General features: G+C 45.3%; 7 protein-coding genes across 7 annotated transcripts; 3 read left to right on the top strand and 4 right to left on the bottom strand.

Moving 5' to 3' along the window:
* Window positions 1-3,700: 3,700 nt before the first annotated feature.
* On the bottom strand, window positions 3,701-4,747 carry LAJ45_01007 (uncharacterized protein; the record flags this gene model as incomplete). The annotated part of the gene is made up of 1 exon (XM_046110606.1): window positions 3,701-4,747. The coding sequence occupies one exon, from the start codon at window positions 4,745-4,747 to the stop codon at window positions 3,701-3,703; it is 1,047 nt and encodes a 348-aa protein (XP_045975784.1).
* A 3,169-nt stretch (window positions 4,748-7,916) lies between these two features.
* Window positions 7,917-8,615, top strand: LAJ45_01006 (uncharacterized protein; the record flags this gene model as incomplete). The annotated part of the gene is made up of 2 exons (XM_046110605.1): window positions 7,917-7,994; window positions 8,061-8,615. 2 exons carry the CDS (start codon window positions 7,917-7,919, stop codon window positions 8,613-8,615), a joined length of 633 nt encoding a protein of 210 aa, XP_045975783.1.
* Window positions 8,616-8,874: 259 nt separating this feature from the next.
* On the bottom strand, window positions 8,875-9,306 carry LAJ45_01005 (uncharacterized protein; the record flags this gene model as incomplete). The annotated part of the gene is made up of 1 exon (XM_046110604.1): window positions 8,875-9,306. The coding sequence occupies one exon, from the start codon at window positions 9,304-9,306 to the stop codon at window positions 8,875-8,877; it is 432 nt and encodes a 143-aa protein (XP_045975782.1).
* Window positions 9,307-12,604: 3,298 nt separating this feature from the next.
* On the top strand, window positions 12,605-14,928 carry LAJ45_01004 (uncharacterized protein; the record flags this gene model as incomplete). Its single annotated transcript, XM_046110603.1, has 3 exons — window positions 12,605-12,735; window positions 12,816-14,137; window positions 14,195-14,928. 3 exons carry the CDS (start codon window positions 12,605-12,607, stop codon window positions 14,926-14,928), a joined length of 2,187 nt encoding a protein of 728 aa, XP_045975781.1.
* A 3,734-nt stretch (window positions 14,929-18,662) lies between these two features.
* Window positions 18,663-19,040, top strand: LAJ45_01003 (uncharacterized protein; the record flags this gene model as incomplete). Its single annotated transcript, XM_046110602.1, has 1 exon — window positions 18,663-19,040. The coding sequence occupies one exon, from the start codon at window positions 18,663-18,665 to the stop codon at window positions 19,038-19,040; it is 378 nt and encodes a 125-aa protein (XP_045975780.1).
* Window positions 19,041-21,288: 2,248 nt separating this feature from the next.
* Window positions 21,289-21,578, bottom strand: LAJ45_01002 (uncharacterized protein; the record flags this gene model as incomplete). Its single annotated transcript, XM_046110601.1, has 2 exons — window positions 21,289-21,438; window positions 21,519-21,578. 2 exons carry the CDS (start codon window positions 21,576-21,578, stop codon window positions 21,289-21,291), a joined length of 210 nt encoding a protein of 69 aa, XP_045975779.1.
* A 1,432-nt stretch (window positions 21,579-23,010) lies between these two features.
* LAJ45_01001 (uncharacterized protein) lies at window positions 23,011-23,352 on the bottom strand (the record flags this gene model as incomplete). Its single annotated transcript, XM_046110600.1, has 1 exon — window positions 23,011-23,352. One exon carries the CDS (start codon window positions 23,350-23,352, stop codon window positions 23,011-23,013), a length of 342 nt encoding a protein of 113 aa, XP_045975778.1.
* Window positions 23,353-26,130: the final 2,778 nt, after the last annotated feature.

The following is a 26,130-nucleotide window of genomic DNA, read 5'->3' as shown; positions in this document are numbered from 1 at the left end:
TATTGTTTGATCAATATCTGATAACGAGAGTAGCGGGGATTTTGGCTTCTTTTTTGGGAGATGTGTAGTGGATTGTACAAGTTGAGATCTCACAGAATCTTATTCAACGGAGATTCCAAGACGGGGGCACAGGTAGGGCGAAAAATCTCGAGGAACAAGGTATTGTCGGGTTACAAAAATAACTACGCACCAACGACAACTATCAACCGTCAGAGTAGGTATATTTCGACAGTCACAATAGATATGGGGAAGATGGTTCTATATCTATGAATCTAGAGAGTTAGAGAACTATAGGTAGTACTCTTGTCCATGGCCGGAATGAAACGGATTGAGAATCGTGTCTGGTTGCTATGCGGGGTGCGTACTTATTTTTGTAACCTGGTAATACTATTGGGTCATGTATGTATCAACTCGAGGGAGAAGAGGATACAGGGTGTGCTTGAGCAGCTGCAGAGTTCCCTAAGATATTGCGATATTAAGCCAGGCCAGAGTCCAGACAGATTTCTTTCTTCTCAAACGTAGATGCTAAGATTGAAAAAAACATCAACAATGAGTTTAGGAAGTGCCCAAACGATAAATATATTAAGAATTATAAGCATAGAAGGTGCAAATATCGAGAGAAAGGCTGCCGCTGGGAATATAGAAACATATATAAGGAGCCGTGAATCTCCAGAGGAAAAAGAGAAAGACAAGCTCTCCTTTATGTAAAGATCTTTACACCCGGCTGTCCCTTTAACGTCTATCCCCCTCCTCTTGCCTTCTTCGTCATATTGGCGAATGTCCCAGGGTCTGCAATCCCACTTACTTCAAGATTATCATGAATCCACCACAGCCATGACATCTGTATTCTCAGCTGTTTATCGCGGCTAATGTTTCAGGTAGGCTTTCGTGCGTCGCCCCCCCCCCCCCCCCCAGATTGGGATGATTCTAAAGAGGGAACATCAAAGCATAAACCCCCACCAAAGAATATACCCCCCCAAAACCAGAGCGTTACCCCACTTTAACCCCCAAATAAGACTTCTTTCCACATAAATTTAAAGTAGTCGAATAGACTAATTGGGCGGGAGTATTCTGCAATAATTCTCAGAGATATCTCTCTCGTTGACCTATGCAGACTGACGATATTAGTATTTGCGTATCGATCAAGTGTATTTATCAGACTATTGGGGGGGGGGGGGGGGATGTTACTTTGATTTTTACCTGCTGGTTTTGATGACCCCCGGTTCCGTCGTTGAATTTAGTCTACTGCGGTAGCAGCTCCAGGCGAAGGTGTTGAGAGGTGTGTGGTCGCCATTAGTTTGGATTAAAAGATTTTTTTTTTTTGGTCGGTAGTGGTGGTGGTGGTGGTGGTGTGGTTGTGAATGAGCCTGTATAAAGTGTTGTTAGGTTGTTTTCATGTGCAATGGCGCCCACCACCTACATATCAGGCCACCGAAATGAGTCTACCACTACCCCACCACTCACTACGCTCACTACATGTACCCTACCACCTTCACTACCACACTATCCCACAACACCCACATACACAAACACTCGCAACAATATCTAAAAATTCCCTCCACCACGAAATGACAACGGAAAATTCGTTCTTGCCGGGCTTTATCTAGAGACCTATTCCATCCGTCACGGCATTTCTCCTGTTTTCGGTATTCACCTACTGCATAGCCTCAGTTATGACGGCTTCTACGTCTTACTGTCCGGTGGTTCTCTTCCACGGCCTGCTTCACTATGATCTAGCCTCCCTCGGTCACTGGTTGCGTTGGCCCACCATCGTGGATTGGAGAGAAATAGCTGCAAAGCCTGTGGACCTTTTTTTTTTTTAGAAGATACTCAGCATCACTGGGTATGATCAACACGGAGATCAATATCTATACAGCTTCTAACCTGCATTCAGTAATCCCATTTGGATTTGCTGAGCTATGCTGTCTCGATCCATGATGTGGTAGGAAGCACCTCACAGGCCGTGTCAAAGGTGTTTTCGTTCAATTTCCGTCAATGATAGCAAACATCCCGCCACTATAGCATGATAAACTTAGTGGTGATAACCATGTATCATGTTCCCCTATTCCTAGAGGATCGGCGTATAAAGGTAGGAAAGCGGACAGTCCTATTTGAAATCCCATATATCGAAACACCTAAAACTGACTGAGAATAGAGAGAATTGAAGGAGCGGGCTTGGTCTTAGTCTCACGAGAAGAGAAGTGTATACCAATAATGGAGTATCGACATCACAGGTGGAATTTGTGTCATGAGAAAGATCTGCAAGGAAATATACAACCTATTTTACAACCCGACGAACCATTTGCGTTGTGGAAAGAGTCTGGTTTCTACTCACTCAATAGATATCACGGAGAACATTGGTTCAAGATATATCCTGGGTTGAAGGTTACGGGAGTCGGGTATTATCTTGCGGGCTTTGAGGTGAGAGGGCACTGGTAGAGATGAAGTGGGAAAAGGTAAAGACACACTCCCGCTCCCCAGCCCTATAAATCGCCCACTAATTTATTCCGGGTGTGATATAGAGCAAGTGCTACTTTGATGTCTTCATATCCTGGTCAGACCTTACCGCATTGTTGTCACCCCATAGAAATTGAGTGTGTGACAGAAGACCGGCTTGTGTTTTACAGCCCGTGAGAGAATCGTATTCTTATTATAGTATCTCTTCAATACAGCTACGGTAAATAGTTGGATATGAATTTCAGTCGGTTTACGACCTTTTCTATCTTAAGGAATCATTGAACGCTGAATTTTTTTGGGGGGGCGGTTATTTATGCCCAGAGAGGTTTATGAAGCATGGGGGAGGGACCGTCTGATCTGGAATACCTGCTGGTCTCAATCTCTCCAGATGTGCTCTGGGTTTATGGACTATTTGACGCTATCATTGGCCATGGGTTAAGAATTACTATATGAATAGGGCGAGGAGAGACGGCAACGGCAGTACGCGATCGGGTAGAGATGACAATAGGAGAGAGCTAGAATTATGGTTCAATTTCTTTTATGCTAGGTTGTTAGTTTTAGGGCATTCTTAACAGCCCAATAAAAGAGGGAAGACCGTCCCTCTCAATTTGGAATTACCCAATACTCATATACCTAAATTAGGGCTAGATTTATACGGAATTCAATATGAAAGGCATGAATAGCCTTTCTCTCATCCTCTCTTTTGCGTGTGGCTCGAACAATCACTAATGCCTTTTAAGATCCGGAGGTGTTCCACGCTGCTGTAATTCTGGATCTATAGGATTTGGTGAGCTGAGATTCTTTTTGATGATGGTAGAGATACCACTATCTTCGGGCGGAGACTTGGCCACCAAAGACACCTTTGTAGAATGAGTTTTAAAGCCAGAAGTTTTATTATATCACCTCACACGAGGTAATAACAAGCGTACATGTAATTAGGCTATAGAAGCTACAGGATATATGAAAACAGACAAAGACCAACCGCAATTATAGCTCCAACTAGTAAGTACCGGAGACAAATTTGAAAATATAGGAAATTAGAATGCTCCTAGACATGCACATTAAAAGTAAAGTAAGTGAAGAGGACGATCAAATATGAGCAAAAAAGGAAAGGAAAAAGAAAAGAGAAAAAAGAAAGAAGAAAACTTTTATCCCCGAGATACACACCCCATGCAGCTCTTCTCCTGCAGCATCCTAGTCCAGTTTCCTCTGTATTTTCCAGGAGATGCTGGTAGTTTTGATTTTAGCGATTCTTTGAGGTCAAATGGGCATATTCCTCATTAGAAAGCGTATCAACACTGGAAAAACGCACTTTACCGTACCTCCCGATAGTGACGCGTTTCGCGGTTTTGCAGCTTTCGTTCCACAAAGCGGTTCTGGCGTCATCCTTAGCAGCCTCGGCTTGCTCTTCAAGAGAAAGGGGCCTCCTGTTTCGGAGCTTCCGGATACGCCTTTTTTTGCTAGTGTTTGCCTGCACAGGGCCGATAGCGCTATTTTTTTGCTGCTGAGGCTGTTGTGGGGGCTGCTGGGGCTGCTGCTGCGGGACAGTAACAGCACTAGTGGTGCTATTAGTTTGCTGTGGTTGCTGTCGAAGAGTAACAGTCACCATTCTCGGTGCTTTGAGTCTGCTCTTAATAGCAAACTTAGGCAGCCACCAAGGGAGCCAGTCGAAGTTCGGAATCCATCTCTCTCGAACTGTAACCGGAGCCAGGGTCGGAGCCGGGGCCGGGGCGGAGGTTGTACTTGTGTCATTGACAACGAGTGAGTCTCCTGCTTCATCATTGCTGGTGGATTTAGTCACGCCTTCAGTAGCTTCACCTTGAGAATTACCGACAGACGTGGAGGAGTTTGGCTCAAGGTCCTTGGAAGATTTTGGCTTAGAGGTGCGAGTGCGAGTGCGCATGCGTTTCTTCCCCTTACTAGCCTTTTTGTTACACAAAGAACTATCTCCATCCTTGGAGAGATTCAGAATGTGACTGGCAGTGACCTTTTCAGGAGACGGGGCAGTGTAGGATTCGCAGATGTGTTCGTCGATGGGTAACATAGGTAGCGGCAATAGCAACTCGGGAAGAGAATATTGTACAACTGGTTTTGGAAGAGCCGAGCGAAGGGGAGCTGGAGGAGGGGGAGCCAGAGGAGAAGGAGAAGTATGAGGACGCGGAGATAGGGCACTGGAATCCTTGTTCCCGTTCATGTAACGTGACTGACGCCTGCGTGTCCTCTGTTTCCTCGTGAGAGTCGGAGCAGCGGAGGGAATTTGATGCTCATTATCAATCTTGAATGACAGCATTGTTTGTTATTACTAACAATTATAGAAACACTGGTCAGTGATATACAATAGAAATGGGGGTATAGAATGGCTATTCGGGGTATGAAACATACAAAACCTGGTGTTTGAAATACGATGATCAATCCCAGCTGCAGGTTGTCACTGGATAATGTCTGTATCTGATCTGGATACTGAGAGGTACGCCTGAAAATCGTTAGAGGAACATGATCATGAGGGGAAGAAAAAGGAGATTCTAAAACCAACATACGCTAAGGCACTACGCTCTAAGATATATGTGAGTAGACTGCCGTAATATTTATTTTCTCTGATTTCTTTCCTAGCGGGGTGGAACGGTTATACCTCCTATGAACGTACGTTAGCAAGTTGCCTTATAAAATCTGAAATAGCGGATTCTCATGGATAAACATACAAACCGTTCCACTTGCCAAGAATCACAACCTAACCTTTGCTGCTGATCCTTGACCCTCGACAGCAGCCTAGATGAATAATTAGCCAAATAGAAGCGGGTTTAAAACGAACTATCCAGTGAACAACATACAAGATAGTATACGGCGACCAGGAAGGAACTATAGAGTTCTTTCTGGTGTTTATTTCGAACAAAGAATGTTTAGATCGCTTGCGGCTGATGATCACCCGTGTTTCTTGAATGTAGTTCTGAAAAACAAACTCTGGTTAGCAAGATACCAAGATGTAAGTTAGAAAGAATGATTCTAAATCATCGTACAGGATGCTCTTTGTGCAAATGGGGAGGAGCGTTTGATTGACGAATAGTAAGAAACACGATTCTGCGGAGGGAACACAGAAGCGCGAAGAGAAGATGATTAGGATGAGCGGATGGTGTGTAGGGAGAAGAAGGAAAGAATATGGATTCAGGAAAAGAAAGGGATTGATGGAAGAGCAGTGGGGTATGTGCGAGCGGCGAAAATGAGAACTTGGCATTTCTGCTGTCTACTTGCGCATGTGCTCGTCCAAGTAGGCAAAAAGCTTAATCTGTTTCGAACAGATGTTATTCAAGCTACTGGAAGGGGGTGAAAGCAGACCTACATGAGGCCTAGAAGTATACATTAAAGCGTTAGCAGAATCAGCAGCAAACCACTAGTTCATTAGAGAACGCACTTTCGTCCGGGTCCGTCGGAGCAGCGCAACTTGACATATCCCTGATATATCATGTGCAGTAGACGCCGCTTGCCATCTCGGAGGGTGCATGTATAGCTCATGTACAGATCCACTTACGTCTCTAGAAAGAAATTCACAACGTCCGCGCTACATTGGGTGCGGCGAGTTCGTATAGACGCCCTAGATTCCCAAAATATGGACTGTGTCTCCCTTAATTTGTTCGCTGTGGGTACTAAGTAAGCGTTGAGCAAATAGGCCACCCAATGTCTATCTCAACGGTCTCCTTATCCGAAGATTTACATCTTCAGCTTGACTTTCATTCAGTCCCGTGTGAAGCTTGTATATACGGTGGAACAGTAGAATCTGAGCCGGAGCCATGCAGAGCTTCTTTATCACTTCTTTCAGGCCTAAAGACAGTCTCCCGAATTTAATAAGTATTAGGTTTTCCGACCGTCTTCGGGTTAAATAGACCCAAGTGACAAGTTGAATCACTTTATCTACTCGGTGCATTTCTCAATACACCATGATGGCTCATATCTCTGCTCTACGTATCTGGAAATCTGCCAGTAAATAAATCTTTGAATCTCCGAAGCCGGATGTCGTTGTGAAGGAGGGCACGTGCCCTGCAAATAATTGCGCACGGATGTCTTGGACGATCGGCTAACCGTTTTCGACGAACTAAGGACTGGCAAGGGTACTGCATTCAGCGAAACTACTATTAGCTAATCTCATTAACAATTAGTAGATTCTATTGAACTTGAACCACATTCAAGGTAATGCACATGCCACATCACTGAATGAACTGGTTTTGGAGGGGCAGTGAATGCCAACGCTCTCCCGAAACTAAAAACAATGCAGCTAGCTAAGCGAAAAATAAAATTAGATTTTCATCTAAGCCCTATCATTTGGAATATCTAGTTGGCGGGTGTAAGATGTAAATACATGCTTCTAGCATGGAATTACACTTTACCAATCAAGTCCTGAAATACTGCATAAACAAGGTACCTGTGGAGCATGTTTTTTTTTTTTGACTAACTTGGCTGACTTATTCTCCATTGGCACCTGTTCCTGTAGGATTATACCAGTGTGGTCCACAAGGCGAGGTTTGACGGTGTCGTCGAGGTTCCTCGTCTTTGTTGGCCTTTATCCTTGGCCGTGCTCAAAATTCATTACCGCTGCTGTCGATGCTAATAAGTGTCCTCGGGGTTCTCGAGGAGAGATTAGTGTCCTCGAGATCCCTTTTGGACCATTATCCTTGAATGTCATCGAGGACATTCTCGCGAGGCAAAGACGCAAGGACACTCGTCCACATGGACCACATGAGATTATACATAGATCCGTCACGACCAAACCCGGCTATATATTTCTCCCCGTCGAGCTCCTAGGCCACATCTTGAGAATCGATATTTGGAAGAAGGATTTGAGAGGTGTATTATGGGGGGCGTTCTGCGGAGCATATCTGTGTCATTCAGCGGAGTGCGTTCTATACCCAAGAAGGTGGTGTGGTGAGGAACTCTTTGCTTATTTTGCAAAATGATTCGGGAGAGGAGAATAATTTGGCCGGAAGTGAGAAAACGGGGGGAAGCGAGTGATAATCTGTGACGAAGCCACCATATTCAACATCATACACCCGCCTCATAATCTTATGAATTACATCAAGAACGGGATTTGCATACCCCTTTCCCTTCGTATTCGAAGAGGTTTTAGCTGTGGGGTCATATGTTGTCCTCACCTCTACGTGGAGGTACCGGTGAGGTTAACCCTTAGAGCATCACTCAGGCCCTGAAAGACAAGCTGGCTTCCGGGCGTACGGATTGAAATTACAATAGCTGGCCTTAGACATCTGTGAGAGGTTTCTTTCTTCGGTATAAATGGGTGTCGTCTCATGATCCCCTCTACTTCATTGCTAATCTCTCTCCTCCGACCTCCAGAATCAGCCCCTAAACTCAGTACTAATATTTGTTATAACAACAATAAGAACAACATTGCATATCAGCAAAGTGGCCCCACTTAGTACCATCAACACACTTCGGTTCAGTCAACCGCCGTCATCATGAACAGAATTAGTAAAACTCGTGATTTAATGGCCCTCTGCCGTGGTTTATCAACCGAAAGTGAGGAAAGAGAAATGGTATGTGACTGCTCCTACAAATCCTTCATCACTCTCAGACTCTATTAACTGAACGTTATAAAACAGGACAGTTTGATTGAGTCGCTCGCTCGAATTACGTATGGCAGTGGACAGCGACTACCGGGGATTGGCAAACATGAAACGGATAATGGAACGATCGAAGATAGCTCGGCGCGGAAAGCGACCGAATACATTAGCAGTATTGATAACGGGATGGAATCTCAATCAACTGCATCGAAAGAAGGAAATTTATACTTAACAAAAGTAGAGGTGATGAAGTTGGATACTGGCAAGACTGCAGCCTGTGATATGCAGGAAGATTGGTTGAAATTGGATGAGACAGAAAAGGGAAATATGATGGCGATGGAACCAAGAGATAGGGACATGCTGTCTGCTGGGCCGGGAATACACAAGGGAAATCGTGCTAGGGAGTGGTCATTTATAAACGGCGACTTTCACGACGAGAACAGAAGGTCAAAGAAGTTAAATACCAGAAGAAAAATGAAAGAAGAACCATCAATGCACTTCTTGAGAAGTTCCAAGAGTGTGTTTAATCAAAATCGCCCTACTTATCAGAGAACTTGGCGGGAGGAGGCCTTGGGGAAGGTCAAGCTTGTGTAAATACATGAACTGTCCTTGGTATAAGGAAACCACTATGGATTGTGGTATCAGGGAGTGAGTTTGGCACCATTGGCATGAATTATGGTAGAAGAACAATGTCTTCTGGCTGGGCAAATTACTACAAGTCACAGTAAACTATCGAATAAAAGATATTTAACCAGCAAGCAAAATTAGTTCCAGTTGCTAAGAGCACAAATTGGAGACAAGTATTTTTTTTCTCCTCTAGTTAGTCATGCGCGCATATACCCCACATCACTGGCTACCCTTGCTTTTTACCCTTACGAAAGAAGGATACGGGTTTGCATCCCTTGATTTTTTTATAAATCTTCTTGATGGCAGAAGACCAGCGCTGCCCGACGCCGCCACGATCGGGCATAAGGGTGCCGGTGCGACCGGTGTTCGTAGTACCAGTAGGACCCTCAATACCAGCTTGCGTAGCACTGTCTGCCTTAATGATGGGGGGATAATGGCGCAACCCCTCAGAGCTAGCAACTGCTTTGATAGAAGAAACTTCAACCGCAATTGCTCCTCTATCTCTCCTAAAGCTCGAACATCCCTTGTTAGTTTTACTTGACAAAGTTGTGGCGAAGAATGGGAAGACGAACAAGTCAATCAATGGCGATTGGTAGTGCCAGGGCCCGGTTTGTATGCCTCCGCCGATAGGGGTAGGGGTAGCCGTGAATTGAGCCATGTTTAGTTGACGCTAAATGTGAACTCTAATTGACCGACAGGTATTAGCATACGCTCAAGAGGTCTTCAAAAATCAATAAGTAACAGGGTTAAGGAATAACAACTCACTTTGTATCCTACTTATACAAAGAGAAAGGTGCAGTGATGAGAATGTCGGACTCCCGGGAGAGCACGATGTCGCGAATGCTAATAGGAGAGGTTAGTATTTTTCAACATACAAATTATCGGTAGGGAGGTCGATACTTACATGTATAGCGTTGCTGACAAATCCTACAACCCGAACAGAGGCACGACAATAAAGTTGGAAAGGTTCCTGAGAAGTTATTAGTACAGAGCTAGTGCAGCAGCGGGATTTCAAACAAATATAGTTACCTAACCCGTCGACCTTTGGAAAGCTTCTCAGGGGGTTGCAAAGATCACGTGCGATAATTTCGATCTCGAGCACTTGAACGTTCTCCTTCCTACCAACGGAGAGATTAGTCTAGACGAAACAGCAAAGGTTAATGCAGAAGAGAGATGGGTACCCACTAAAATTCTTCACGAGTTCAATAGTGAAGAGATTCCTTTCAGCCAAAGAAGTATCACCAGTGTTACTCTAGAAAGAAACGTAAGTATACATACACTTAGAACAGGGGTTGAAGTTGTTGGATATACACGTTTAGCTAAGAACTTACTGATAGTGTTTAGGAATTCTATAAAGAGCCAGGCCAGAAGTAATGAAAGTATCTAGAACTTGTGCGAGATGTTCTTTGCAGCAACTGAACATATATTAGTTAGCCAAAACAACATCGCCTGTTTTAGTGCAGAAGAGGGTACTTACAGGCTGGGGAAATGATCTTTCGGATGGGCTTGCGTGACGAAAAACATTATTAATGTGAGCGGGTTGGGAAGAACGGTGGAGTCTTTCGAAGGCAAACATACAGAACGAATCTCCTCTGGACACACACCTATTTAGGCAAGGGGGCAGCACAGATAGCACAGCCTTCTACCAAAGAATGAGTTTGGATGATCATACGGAGAGGGGGTTAGAAGTTGCGGTTTAATGGAGTACTCACCAGACCGGGTTCGAGATTCGAAATTGATTTGGACAACAGGGAATTGAATAACGTTCAGTGTGTATAGCGAATTCTGGGGTTCGGATCTTTCTTTATCAGATGGGGAGGAAGGATTCGGACGAGAAAGGAGGGGAGGGGGGGGTGGGGGGTGGGGAGAAGGAGAGTTAAGAGGAGGAGAGATAGAGGGAGAGAGGAAGAGATCTAGAGGGAGAGGAGAGAAGGATTAACGGAAAAAGTGGAGGAGGGGAGGAGGGAGGGAGAGAGAGAGGGTAGAGAGCCCCCCTAAACTCCGCAGGCGGGCGATGAGTAAGTGGTGAGTAGCGTTAAACGTTTCCGATAAGGGTGGCTAATGTTGCACGTTGGGTGAAAAATTTTCGTTCGCGGAAACAAACAGCGATCTCTCTTCCCAGAAATTGTTGCCCTCGACTCAGATGAGGGTTTGGAGAGAAGGGCAGGAATAGGTGAGCTTTTTCGAGTTTGTTATCGCCCTTTTCAAGATTGGGAGGGATTTTTGACAAATGTTTCGTCTTAGAATTGGAATTGTTTCATGGGGCATCTCCACCTGTTCACCCACAACTGGAGTGGAGGGGGTTACCCAGCTGCCCATCTTTACCCTTTTCATTCAGGCGTTAGTTATAATAAACCCACAAAATATTAAATTTTAGGGCGTAATTTTAAACTACATCCATAATTTCTCGTAACTTGGGCCTGTAGGTGCTTGCTGATTTCTACTTTTTGTTACTTTCTCAACCAATGGCCAAAGCTATCGAACATGAAACAGTTCAAATGCGGGGAAGGTATCCGGATTCAATAAAGGTCTCGTTTTGGATACATGTATATATTCTTAGCTATCACCCCGTATTGAATTAAATGAACTACACTGTGTGATATAAACCCCGAGTGATATTATATGCCCGAGTGATATGAGATGACCGAGTGATAATAAATGATCTCGCCAGGGAACGCAGCTTGATCTGGAGGTATAATATCACTAGCGGGAAGAAATGACGCAGAAGGGCTGGACTTTCAGTTTTGGAGTTCTTAAACCTCACCGTATTAAACAGACGCGAGGGTGCGTGTTAGTATAAGTTATGTGTATTAAGATGTGTTCGGAAGCAGGGCCAAAACTGATCATTTACACCAGCAAAATGCAGGCGCAAGCTCAATTTTCTTCCAAACAGCACAGTTTTCCACAACAAGTTTTTGTTATGAGAGGCTTGGTCTCAGCCCCAGAGACATATTTGTATTTTAAAAAGGGTATAAGAGTGATCCATAGTCTGTCTGGAAAATGACGAATCTGGTTCACTGGCAAATAGCTCAACTAAAGTCGACAGGCACCGTCAAAAGTTCATGAACCGCTTTACCAGAGGTGACTATTCACCAACTCTATAATCGGCTAATCTAAGAAGGCGCCAAGTTCACCGTCCCGGACCCGGAAAAGCCCGCACCTTCCACCAAATCACCAGAAAATCACCAGCCCGAGACCACCTGTGTTCACACTTCTCATCAACCAACACACCATTGTACCATCCTATATCTGGCGATCGTAACACACTCTAGTTAGAGCCCTTCTGGAAATAAGGAACCGCCGAGGGCACGCCCTCTTACAATATCTTCGAGAATATCCGACATAAGCAGAACTAGAGAGGCCCCCGACGCGCACCCTCTCGCGGAGAGTCGGAGAGATGTTATCGTAGCAAGACCATCTGGCCGACGAAGTTCATAATGAACTAGAACCCTGTTTGGTTGAAGCTAAGGCGGTTCCACACAGGAGCCGCTTGAAACAAGTAGATTGCACTTTAGGACTCGATCTAGGGACATCTGTTGCGGGGAAAGCGACCACGCTAACGATTTTTCCTGCGAAGGGCATGCAATTAACCAAATGCGAGAAGGGTGCAATTGAGCCTACAGGATTTACGATAGCTCAACAATATCGCGTCGGTCCTTTCTCATCCGGACAGGTCGGTGCTCCACATACCAACTCGATTACCGGGGCGCAACCACGGTTTGAGCACGCTCTGCACTGGTAGAATGACACCTTGTGATTAAAGTTACACATGTGGTGAGTATTGACCTTTCTGACAGATCAAGGACACCTCCGAACCGAGCGAAAACACGTATCAGTAAAATCCGATTTGAAGTATAAGAATAGGGACCTTACCGTAAACGAGCTTTATTCATAATCATCATATCACATCTCACACATTACTTCATCGATATTTTCTTTCGAATTATTCGCACAACATGGGTTTAGATACACGGAGCACATCACCATCAATTGTATCAGAAAAGGAATCACTATCAGCCCCGATCCAGAAACTTCTTTCGGAATTGGATGGCCAAAAGGCGTGTGCTGTAGATGAAATTAACATCTTGTAAGCATAATTATTCTAAATGAAGTCAAAGCAGAAATATTCGTTCCCTACATCTGCTAACGATGCAATATCACAACAAGACCAGCAGGATTCCCGCAAAGTCATGCAGATGTCCCTGCGCTCCAAAGCTTAAGGGCAGAGCCAGTACCAATAATGCCAGGTGCCCCGAGTGATCTCAAAGTTTTGGACCTGGCTGGCAAAGATGAAGTTAGGGAGCCAGATGCGGCACACGATTTTCCTGGTGGGGGCGACCTATATCATAAAATCGGTCTAGTTCCACCAAAGACTCGAGATGTTAGAGGAAGCTTTGACCTCGAGGTGAGACCCCATAAATTTTCAATCTCACAGCTATTACTTCCGACAAAAGTAAATGGAGTTACCAACGGCGGAACCGGAGCATCCTTGAAATCTCCTCTAGACCATGAATTTGGTGTGCATCTTCCTGAGGCTTCTGTAACAATCCCTCATTCGATGGAGGTGGTGGCCGATACATGCCCCGCAGGAGTTTCAGAGCTACCAGGGTTGGAAGAAGTTAGAAGTCCTCTCGAGTGCGAAAAGAGGTGGGATGAATACGCCGCATCAATAATACTCGATACACCGAAGAAAGAATGGATGATCAAGGGGATGGAGAGTTGGGGCAACAGCTTGTACGATGCATCAGTGAAAAAGGCTTCGGGTCAGAAACCTGATAGGCGTGGACATGAAATCCCCATCCCCGGCCCCCCTCAGAATAGGGGAGCCGACAAGGATATTGTGGAGAAAGAACTTCGCGGCGAGTATAAGCCTAACATACTGGAAACAAATCAAATTACGACCTCAACTTCCTCAACAGTGGAAAAAAGTACAGTGGGGCTTGGTAATGGGGGAATATCAGACATTCATTCGAACTTAACAGTCTCACCGCAAACCACAGTTACAGAACAGAATGAACACCAAGATGCAAAACTATCTAGAGAAGGTGGTGTGATATCACCGCGTGTTTCTCTAAATAATTTAGACAAGTTTAGCGTCGAATGTCTGCTAAAAACACTGCTTGAGAAGGAGTTGAGGAAATACGGGCGCGCAGAGGTATCGAGTGCTGGTACATTGCTGATGCAACCAGTCAATCAAGTAGAAAGCTGTGCTCTTAAAGAAGAATCTCATGGACGTGAGAATATCATAGGTGGGACGGTTTTGTGCGGCGGAGATCACGGTGAGCCTTTTGAGCCGTTGGAAGAGTCGGAAAGCCAACTACAACGATCATCGTCCGAGGAAAGACTCCAGCCATTCGAAAACATCGTAGGCGGGACGCTGTGGTATAGGGACCACCACCACGAGCCATCCACGCTATCTGAAACCCAAGTCAGTCCAGCACAAAGCTATCCCGATCAAAAAAGGCCTAAAAGGTTTGCGAATATCTTAGGTGGGACAGTAGGGCATAGTAACAAGGATGAAGATTTCTGCTAACATGTACCTATAGATACCTTTTCCTGCCAGTCAGAGCTATGGCTCCGCGGATTGGGCGGTTATGACAAAGCCCAAGTCTATCAAGGGAATGACGATTCTCCTCTATTTGACTCTGTAGACGAAGGACTGAGAGAAACCCCTCAGGTAGATGGGACAGGTGGTGATTCAAGCGAGAATGATCCACCCGCTTCTACGGACGGAAACTCTACGATAGCGCCAACTGGTGGGGAGGGGGGTGAATTTCCAAGTATCTTGATACCCTCTGCGGATTCACCCGGGGGAGAATCATCGATACCATCGAATACCTCTTCATGTGATTCGGAAGAAGAGGATACTCCTCCTCCTATGCCGCTGTATTCAGACGAAGCACTGAATGAATACCTTAAGGACATGGACGAAATATATGAGAATATCAAGGTGAACGACCGTCTTCTGAAATCTTTGGTAAGACAGGTGTTTGACGGCGAGATCACTATGTCAAAGTTTCGCGAGAATGCGTATGTCAGTAAAGGTGCCAAAAGAGTATATTCATCACTGGAGGAAAACAGTGCTGATGTGAAGGCTCTATTAACCCTCCTTGAGAACAAACTGGCAATGCTCACTGAGAAGCAAAAAGTCTTGGTAAAACTGATTGTAGGTGAGATAAACCCTCATACCGGGGGATATTGGGCCAACCACACAAGGCTTGAGGTACCCGGAGTGCCGATTGATAATCCGAGGCTCCCAAAACAACCTTATTACGGATGATTAATAAAGCCTTTAGGCTATTGCACAACTAGTTTTGTATTGTTGATTTCTCTTTTTCTTTCCCTTGTTTGCATCAGACGTATAGGGTTGAAGCTCAACTCAGTTTACGCTGGACTTGATCTGTTTAGGGAAAGCCTAGGGAATATGGTTTTGTACAATTATCACTACACTATACAATATTCTAGGGAGCAGTACAAAACGCTTCCAGAGCTTTGTGGCAATGCAGATAGGGTTGAATATATAAACCTCTTGCCCACATTACGTGTTTTTGTGTACCAATTGAAAAAGGGACAGAGATCATTGCTCATACGTTTTTTCACGAGTGATAAGGTGATTTTGAGCAGAGCCGTCGTGTGTGTAGTTAGGGCGATGAGAGTGTATACCTATGGTACTATGAGGATGTCAAAAGCCTCAGGAGTTATAGAATAGTTAAATCTCTGGTCCCATTTTCTTTAAGTTCTGCGAGTCCATTCCCGAAGTAGAGTCGATAGCCGAATAGAACAGAATGTTTAACTGTACGGCGGTACTGGGCTACGCTGCTCCTTTCAGCACACAACTACATGTAACCCTCACCTCCTACGAACATGTAAAGGCATTGAACCAAGTGTTCAATTCAACATACTGTGTACATTTATAGGCCACATACATGTATAATACCTCATGCATCGCTTCAACATCCGAGTATAAATACAACCATAAACCTCCCCCAAATCCTCTCTTCACCATCAGAACAATTAGTTGCAAACGGACGGATCCTCTATCTCTCAGAAGCCAGGAGTGATAAACCTGACGCGTATCCTCAGTCCAGACCTTCAGAGCCCTCGCAATGCTTTAATTTCTCAGGCAAACTACATTACCAGTGATAGCTAGTTCTCCCTTTACCCCTAACTAGGGTGAGTATGTCTCTTACATATTGATTGGAGTGATATTGACTGGTTTCGCAATTTTCAGGTCCCGGGGAGATAATTCGCAGAATACCATCCACCTCATCAAGATCTCCTCCGGTCTTTGTAGATCCTTGGATTAAACCGTGATAAAACCTGCCATGTGGCGAGAGTCAGAGAGAGTAAGACCGTGAATTCCTCCTACACAAAGAATTACCTTAACTGATAGGAGAAACCTTAGTCATTCGCAAGGCGATAATATTTCCCTCGGGGTGTGTTTCCATCTATCAGATAGGCTTCGGGAGTGGAGCATCTTCGGTTCTTCATGGTCTTGGCTCTTTTTCGCGCGTTAAGGGAGACCCGAGTTGTCTTGAGTAGATACCTCTGCATTGAGACGTGCCGGAGGGCTAGATGAAGTGAGAGTGGCATATTTGACAAAGATGGATGAGTCTAGGAAGAGTGGAGCCCTTTTTACCTCGCCGGAGGGGCAGAGCACAGGGACCGCGCCGAAGGGAATAAGGGTTTCCCCTGAAGTTTGTCTCGAGACCCTTGCCTTTATTATATTCCCGCAGCAATGCCTCCGGCGCGAGACTTGCTCGAATCTGTCAAGATGTAGCAGTGTCGTAGGTGTTGTTCACAAAATGCCACGCCCTCGTTGGTGGTGGAGCAGGAGTTGGTATTGCTTGTTGCCAAGCATTAGGTGTTGCTTAGGCAAGGGAAAGGAGATGTTCTTTGGAAACGCTGTGGCGCAGGCAAAGTGGTTACGGAACTAAGGCAGTGCTTCGGGTCAGGACAAGTCACAAGTGGTAACCGTGTCATAACTAGCTATTCTTGTACTCTACAGTCTCGTCTCTTTTGTTTCTTCCCAGTCATCATCATCCACCTATCATCATAGACAGAGCCCTTGGAAGGCACCGCCGGGGACCCGCAGGTCTAGAGGTTGAGACCATTCTAGAGAGTCGCATCGTCGGACGCTAGAAAAAGAAGCAGTATTTGGTCCGCTGAAAAGGTTGGACCATGGAATTCGACCAATGGATGGACGAGGCTGACCTACCTAATGCCGTTACCTTAGTGGAAGAATTCGAATACGAGACCAAGTACAGGCTTAGAGAATCGCAAGGAATCGCTCCAAACGCTACGAACAAAGAGAGAGGTAGGAAAGCGAGGAAATACGACCTGGGATACTAGCGTAGGAGACGAGCGTTACGAGATAGGAGGTATTATTCATTGGAGGAAAACATGACAATTCGAGCTTCGTTTTTACTATCAGAGCCTGAGTCTGTGTTATCCGTGAATCACGTAGGGTCCAAAAAAAATCCATTGAACTCCTGTTTCGCTCCAAAACGCCCACTATAGTAAACCAATACATTATCTTGAACTTAATAATCAAACCGTCCTCAAGAGCACAGTACAAAATAAACGTGTTCGGAGGAACCCCAGAGGTTCCCCTCCGTGCTCTTCATAGTGAAAGAATGTTTTTAGGGACCTAACTCGTTATCTACTCCCTCCTAATTTAGGCATTATGCTTCAATTATTGGGAGAGTTGATCGAGTGATACCTCATGAAGTAAGGTTCAATCGACTTGTATTTTCTAGAAGGTTTATGAGATTTTGAGGAGCAGCAAACGATGCAAACAATTACCCAAAGACGGTAAACAGCTGGTTGGCTGCCCTGTGAGGGTCTCTTGAATGCTCAACGAGCACATGAGATGGGGTGGGATCCGCGGAGGGCAAGCACGTGCATACCGTATTTATGTTAATATCGTTGACGTGTACCAGTCACAATTGACGTAAACCGGGACTTAGACTCTTAAAATGACGATAGCCGCCTTCCCTGTGTAGTGTATCACTCAATAAGCGGTATCTAGGTAGATTCTCGAACGAGTGATAATCTGCAATTCATTGAACCAAGGTCGCCGTGAACTCAATAAGAACTCAGCATCTCTTCTGGAGGTATGCTATATATGGCAGTTAGGTATGGGGCTGTAATCTGGCTATAGTTCAAGGAGCGGGACGGGATGAGGCTTAGGTTTAAGTTAATATTCTGGAATTACGCTTTTTTCTCTTGTGCGTTTATATATGTATTTAACTTGTTGTGAATTCCTTCCATATTTTCTAGATATAGTCTTCTCGCATTACTGATATTGCATAGGTGGTCTGTGGCAATATCACTGCCCGGTGAACATAGTCAGAAAGACGAATATTGCGACCTTCATCATCGGGATTGGGGTGCAAGGAGGCGGTAGTGGTTGAGGCTAGGAGCAGGGTACCGGCGGCCTGGGATTATAGCAGAGATTGATACTTGGAAATCCTATCGATAGTGGTTTCTGGGTATTGAGGGGCTGCATGGGATAGAAGCAAAACCCACCACAGACACGACGAGCCGAGTGGAATAAGGTGATGTATGAAGGTTATATATAGCCTGTTGGAAGCAAGTTGGGAACCAACCACCTTTCCTTCGTGAGAACGGGGATCCTTCCCGGAAGACTGAGAATTGTCCAGAATCCTGTGGAAAGATTTGCATAGCGGGAATGGTGATGTCTTAATTTTTGGGTGGATATGGAGTTTGTTGCGGAGTGTGATGTAGATTCTTTGTCTGGGGGTCCAAGATACAGAGCAGATATATTCATACCTGGTGCATACAGTGTTTGAATACTACCGGCTTTATCAAGCGGTCATTATATGCCGCGGATTTCATACCTATCGAACCAGGACCACAATTATTTCAAGATGCTAAAAAGAGTCTTCATCCCCCTAGTATTTCGGATATCACACATATTAACTCCAAGCATCCACACTACAACCACACCACCTTACACCCAAAACAAACGCAACCTAACACGAAGCTACCATGGCCCCTCTCTTTAACGTCCTCTACATCGGCTTCTTAGACAGTCGGATCAAATGCTTAGAAGCCGAACAATCAAAGGACGAATTCTACCTCGCCAAGTGTGCAATCGATGCCGAAATCGACGCAGTAAATGCCAAGATCAGGGAGAACGAGGCACTCTTTGACGGCGACGATAACCGGAAGCTGTGGGGGGTTGGTAGGAATAGAAGGCTGCTTGCAGAGAAGGCGCTGATTGAGAGCAGGAGAATACCGTTGCCGGAGAAGCCGCAGAAGCGGCTGTTGAAGATCCGGATGTACAAATTGAAGAAACATGTGTTTGGAATGTATGTGGAGAGGAGGGGAGCGATCGACATCTTGAATCAACTTCCGCGTAACTAGAGGGTTTGGTGACAGGTAGGTATGGTGAGAGGTACGTTAGATAACTAAATATGGCGGGGATTAGGGTAGAGATATAGATTGAGTTAAGGAAAAATTCGACAAGAGATGAAGAGTAGGCTAGTGATCATGATAGGTTAGACCTAGATTGGAATTTAAGAATGGTTAGATAAAACTTCATAAGAGGAAAAAGAAGCGTTGATTTCAGACCCGAATACATGCACCAAGTATATCAAAAGAAAATGAAAATCGGAGATCGAGTGATAATTCATAACTAGCTTTTCCCCACCAAAGTCTGCCCAGATCTGTCCGAACTAGTAAACATACTCACGTTCGCCCAGAAAGTCCCCCAAGAGCTTCGCTAACCATAATCTCTCACCTTCCATATTCAATGGGAAGAGCCCTCATGAACAAGATAACCGAGGCAAGATAGCAGCTGGGGGCGAAAAAGTCGCTTGTCTCCGTCCAGGGTGGGAGAAGGGCGAACAAGAATTCAGAACCAGCTATTCATGAGAATTCAGGATCCGATGCCAAAAACAATGATACTACAGCAATCGACGCCTTAACTTTCGCGGGAGTAAGAAAGGTGATTAGAGATGATGCTCAGTTGCGCTCTCTAGGTCGCTGCTGTTGTGGAGAGTCACTAAGACGCCGTTGGGAATACTGTTCCACCAATATTAACCCCCCACAAGTGTCACTTGGAGGTGGTTATGCATCATATCCCGAGGTAAAGGCTCTTTTCGGCGAAGAAATAACCCGAGAATAAGCTAGACACCTGGTTGCGTTACTAGAAAAGGAGACCAAAGCGACTTGAGATGATAGGGCCTTCCTCACTTGAATGCTGGTTGCACACTGCCGAATATTCTCGTCGGCAGTAAACCGATAGACAGAGCTTGAATAATTTTTCATGGGGGTGATTAACACACTATAATTCATCTCCCCAAATCAGCACAATAAATGTTTCATATCCGTAGTATAAGTAGTCGGCAATCCGGTACCAATTACATATCACATACCACTTCCATCCCCCCAGTCACCGGCATCGCAAGCTATACCATCGATTAAGATATCCTATAATTATAATTACTCCCCAACAATATCAACAACATCAATACCGGCTCACTCATACTACCACCACACCACCACACCACATACCATGTCTCCCTTCTTCAGAATTGCATACATGGCCTACCTCGACCTCAAAATCAGAAGGCTCGAGACCGAGATTGCCAACGACGCCAGCATCACCCGCAGACGTCAATTCGACGTCCTCATTGCCGAAATAAAACCCGGATCACCGAAAACAATGCAGAAATGGAGGGGGGCCACGCTAATTTTGCGGTGTAGACCGCAAAGAATGCCGAACATCTGCTAGAGAAATCGAGGTTGGAGAGTCTGCGTGAGCCATTGACAGGAAGGGCGAAGCATATTCTCGCAAAAGTAAGAACTTTGAAGCTTCGTAGATATGTTTTTGAGCTTTGTACGAAGGGCATCCATGCGATTCCTTCCTCCGCCTTGGAGGGGAACGCGGGAGTTTAGGATGTGAAGGTTTGTGCCCGAGTATGGAGGAGATTGAGTGGTTGGAGTGTGAGTGAAATTAACTGGAGGTTATAGGTTAGTTAGACATTTAGATGAGAATAAGCAGGCATTGAGAAGTGTTTGCGAGTTTAGAGAATGACCAGAATTAACCATAAAGGTTAATTAGACTACAAGTTAATCATCCACTTTTAATCCTCCAAAGTAGAGTTAATGGCCTTGAAAAGAAACCTTCAACGGTAATGATACTTGTAAGGTAGAGGAGATCTATGAACCATAACCTCTCCGACGATATGGTACATGCTAATACTAATCTAGAGAGAATTCATCGGAAATTTGTCGTGTTTTTTTGTTTTTTTGTTTAATACATTAATTGCATGAAATTTGTCGTGTTAATTCTATGCGTAAATCGATTAGTAGGATAGAGGTCCTTGAAACCGGGGGTGTAACTCATGCTAACAAACCTCTCTTAATTGGCGGTGAGCCTCACGCACCAATTTTAACCAACCCTTTGGGGGGGTTTTAGCACGGACAGCTTAAGGGGGTTCACAAGTAGGCGGTATGGGTCGCTGTAGGTAGACAAGAGGTTATTGTCGCGTGCCTCTAAGTTAGTTGAAAGAGCATTCTGTTCACTGAGCGGTTTCAATGCGCTAATTCCCCTAGAGGACGGGTTCAGGAAACCTGTGTCCTGGACCGATATCTTGAAGTATGGAATTTAAGAACCTCTCGCACTCTGTTCGCTCAGTGGCCGATTTCCCGAGTCCTGACGTGATAACATTCCAAAACCGAACCGCAGTTCACGAGCTCGGTTATTAGAAAACTCAACGAGACGATCGATAAACGTGGTGGGAAAAAAAAGTGGTTGCTAAATGTGCTGTCAGAAATAACTCCATATTGCGTTTTCGTCTCATCATCAACAAGTCGGTGTAGTATAGTGGTTAGTACTTCTCGTTGTGGGTTTACAGGGATTTCCATCCTTGTAACTGCTGTTCCGAGAGGACCCATGTTCGATTCATGGCACCGACATATAACGTCTCACTTCCTTTTTTCTCTTCAGCTCGAGTGCCATTTTTATGTCGGTGGTATCATTGACTGGTGGTTGGCTGTCTCAAGTATGGCGAGTCGGGGGTGGTGATCGGGGGCGTGTCAATGATGCCAAGATTATTTCGAGATTGTCCTTTTGTTGATTTCATGAACACGATCGAGGCAACTCGAGGAGCTGTAGAAAATAACCCTCCCACGAGGTGTATAGAGCCGGTGATCGCATGACATGTCGTGCTGTGTGTGAGACTTGGTAGTTTACTCCCCTTTGCTGATCGTGTAGCCGCATCTTCGGGAGTCTTGGCACACCCAAGATTGACCTCGGGACTTGCCGACGCATGTCTCACCTAGACGACAACAGAGCCCAACAACTTGCCTCTCGACAAACACTTTTTCAACAATGGACGTCTTTAAAAAGATTTTGTTCGCCCGCCACCACATAATAACGCCTAGGTGAGAAGTGCCCACGACATGTCCCCGGAGCTGGAGACGACACACACGACTAAGCCATCGCCGGGCTCGACTACTGGAATGGATGGGGAAGGCGCGCTCGTCTCCCAACCATCGTTGCTGGGCTTGAGGCAGCTGCATTGCTTGAAGCTTGAAGCTCAAGCTGTATGCCCATTCAGGTATCATTTGAAGGAGGAATGACGTATGTACACCACCGGCTTTATTCTCCACCTCGCCCGGACGTAACAAACACACCTGTACTCACCGGCTATGTCCGGAGGAGAACATACAGACCCGAAACATTAGTGGGAAAAGGAAGGTACTGACATGAGTATCAGAAATCCGTTTATTTCAACACCGTATCCTATCGCTCCCTTCATGTAGTTCGGTTGAAGTCTGCGGGGACTATGGCCCTGCCCGGAGAGATGACACCCTCTTCCTTGCTACCTGGGCGACAGTATCTTGGATCTGTTCGCGAAAAACGCTCGGGCGGATCCGTATGTGCGGCGGCCCACGTTATGCGCACTGAGATACAAGAATATCGCGGCTATGGATTGGTAGCAAGTCACTGCGATCACTGAATCGTTGAATTCAAGCACATATTTACGTTACTTCCTTCAGTGGCGTTTATTTCTCGGTTTTACGTTTCATGGACCAGTGTCTTTGTGTATGAGCTGGCGGTAATGATCATGCCTTATCGAAGATTATAGATGTGGGCTAATAACCAGCAACCTTATCTACTTTCCTGCTATGAATATCACGCATTCCGGGGAATCAAATCGCAGCGTGGTTCATTGGATAACAGCTTTTAACTAACTATCTATTGTGATAAATCCTGCTCACCATCTCAATAGGCTGACATCGTCCTTGTTCTTATGCAATCTTAACGGTAACTCTTTTTCTAGCTCTTTATAAGACTAATACTCGACCTTCCACCAGCAATCTCTCACTCAGTGATTCGCCCCAACTGCAACTCAAATACCCACTTCGAGAACTTGAAGCGCCCCAATTCGGATAGCAACGTCTTCGCGTGTTCAGTCAAGGGAACTTGAACCCCCACCAGTACTTCCTTTTCAGAAACTAAATGCAGGTGTCTAGCTTCCCACACATCAGCATCCTCATTAGTGTCATCGTTATGCTCAATAATTTTAAGATGAACCTCTAGGATACGTCTCTCGAGATCTTTATGCCTAGCAATGGCAGGATCACTGTCAACGAGCCGCTGAAGAGTTTGGATCTTGTGGTCAAGATAGGCGCCATGAAAGAAGTTGTATGCGATAGAGGTCATGATTGCAGGTGTTTATTTCGGATGACTGAAGACTGGAATTTGAACGGATAGTTCGGCCATTTTATACGCCTTCCTGGATGATTTAGTGGATATAGAATCAAGATATGCATATAATTGATTTCAATTATGAGACGGAGCCAACTTGAATGCAAAGCTCTCAGTTGTGAGCTTGAATACTGTATTGCAGCCCTCGTTTACCTGGGGTTTCAACTTTCAACTAACCTTCGTCCATAACAGCTGGTGAAGCCGGCCTATCCAGCGGGCCGGGGGTCCACACTTCCTTCCGCTATTCACCATTCATTATGCGTCCATTCCCACCAGATATCTCGTTGGGGGGTATGTCATCTACCTCCTACACCTCAGGGGTGCATGTTGCCTTGCAAATTATAATTCACGCCTAAACTAGTATTGTATTGTCGCTGAAGGAAATATGCTAAGATTCAATCGGGTCAATAAAATCATTCTTCAAGAAAAAGTGTTTGGAATTCTATATACTCATAGCATATCACTCGCATAGTAATTTCTTGGCAATCCGGGTTGGGCCGGGGCCAACTTCACGTGCACGACTTATGCACTTGTCGTGAGACATACTTTTGTCTTAATTGACTCCCATAATGTAGATTAGAATCGGGCGGAGGAGAAGCGGTATATCTTCCTTTCTCGGTGGTCTCTCTGGCGTAGGAATATGGGCTGTGTGTTTCTCGTCGTAGGAAGGCTTCCCTAAGCGGATGTCTATAGGCGGGAATACGAGCGGGTTGAAATCAGTGTTATCTTTTCTAGTGCCTCTGAATTATCCCTTAGATGCGATTAGCATATAGCCTTTATTTGAAAAACACTTTACCTTTATACCTTCCATATTACAAAAAATGGGTCAAGAAACCAAGTCCGCTCTGTAGAAACTTGGGCAGTTGTCATGAACGCACCCAAACATCCAAATTGGAGGTTTGAATTGCGACTATCAAAGCGGCTATCCCGCTGTGCATATATGAACAAAACGATACGAGGTGCATGGTAGGTCTTCCCCGAGCAGATATTTCCCTTAATCGTGTTGGTGTAAACATCTGGAAAGTGGTTGGAACCCTTGGGAGGCGAAGTGAGCAGAAACGAGATTACAGTGATCCTAAGAGCGCAAGAGTTAGGTCGGACATTTGGGAGTAACAAGTTGTTGATAACTCCACTCGCTCGTATTCGCCTTCTACCTCCCCCCCCCCCCCCCCCACACACACACATACACTATCCTCCCCTCAACCGCACTTATAATTAGTCAACGAAGGCAAAAGCTAGAAAGAGGAAGAACGACAAGACTCACCCTACACTCAGCCCATAGAGTATCAGGCTTAAACAAGCTGATTTTGTGATTTACAGAGGCTACTCAAACGTGATGTCTCGCGGATGTGAGGGAAAGACCGAGAAGTTAGTAGAATAGACTAAACCGAGCAAACTGAAAATATAACAGGGACGCGGGGAAGAACAGGCATGCGCGCACGAGCCTGCAAAGAAGAGCCTGCACAATTGTGTTTGTTGCCTTAAAATATTCCGTAACGCTTGACAAAGTTACCGCCACATAAATTGCGCTCACCGAGAATTAAGGCAATCATTTTCTAGGGCGTAGGACTTTGTGCTCATTTTTGTGTGGGGGCTGGTGTTGATACACATTGCAAACATGTTCATCTTACCCTATTCGAGATCGTAAAGGGAGGGGGGGGGGGGGGGGAAACGCCAAGTGAAGGAAATGTCATAAGCTTCGGAGCCTTCCACACATTATGCTAGGAGTAGGAGTTGTCTAGGATAGGAATAGTGTGGTCCACGAGGCTTTGATGCTTGAGGAGAGTATGCTCAGGCTAACAAGCTTTAGAAATGTTAAGAATAGGCAAAAGAGATGCGAAAAAAAAACAACAAAAAGTCTCGCTGCGTGCGTATGGCCTTTTTCGACATATAGGTATTGAATGCCGAGTTATTATACCATCCCTATCAGGTACCCCTCCCACCCCTGTATCGAACCCATGGCCTAACGATGGACATGGGAACAACCGCTACGGTGTAGTGTATCATCCCCGAACGAGGTGTCTACCCTTAGACCACACCTCGCCCACACATAACTTAATACGCCGGAAGTAATATTTAAGGGAATTGAGAGTAACGCGAGCTAGTGGTACACCTAACCCTGGGCTGCGTTGATACTTAATTTCCAATACCACCACGTACTAACATTATTGCCCACTAACCTCTTGTTACCATGGGTGTGTAGTGATAGGCATGAGCCGGCTCGAGACGAGCCTGATCTAGAGCTTGAGCCGGCTCGGATTGTGTAGGTAAAGGCTCGAGCTCTCATGATTATACCTAAAAATAGACCTTCCAGGAAGTACTTCGGTACTATGTATAGAAAATGTCTATTAGGATGAGTAGTGGAGGATATATTTTTATATAGGTCACCGAACGATAATGTTCTACAATAATTAGTAATGCTTTCACAGGCTCGAGCCTGGCTCGAGGTTTTTTTGGATTTGGGCTCGTCGGTAAGGGAGCTCGACCTGTTCGAGCCTAAAACACGAGCTCAAAGCTCGAGCCAGCTCGGCTCGTGCCCATCACTATGTATGCGTGTGAGCTCTATTCTCCCCCCTTGAAACAATCCAGATCCAAGTACATAATCTTCCCCGTCATGCATCTCTGCCCCATTCATGCAAGGAGTCATAAGAAACACAAAAACAAGGTTTATAGAGAATAAAAGTCCTTATAGGATTGCTTCGATGAGATACTTGTATTGAGTGATATAAAGAG

Source organism: Morchella importuna (genome assembly GCF_003444635.1).
Source record: "Morchella importuna strain M04M26 chromosome Unknown Morimp01GS002, whole genome shotgun sequence".
Classification (NCBI taxonomy): domain Eukaryota; kingdom Fungi; phylum Ascomycota; class Pezizomycetes; order Pezizales; family Morchellaceae; genus Morchella; species Morchella importuna.
The sequence above is the reverse complement of the archived record's forward strand: the minus strand, read 5'-3'. Positions and strand labels throughout refer to the sequence as shown.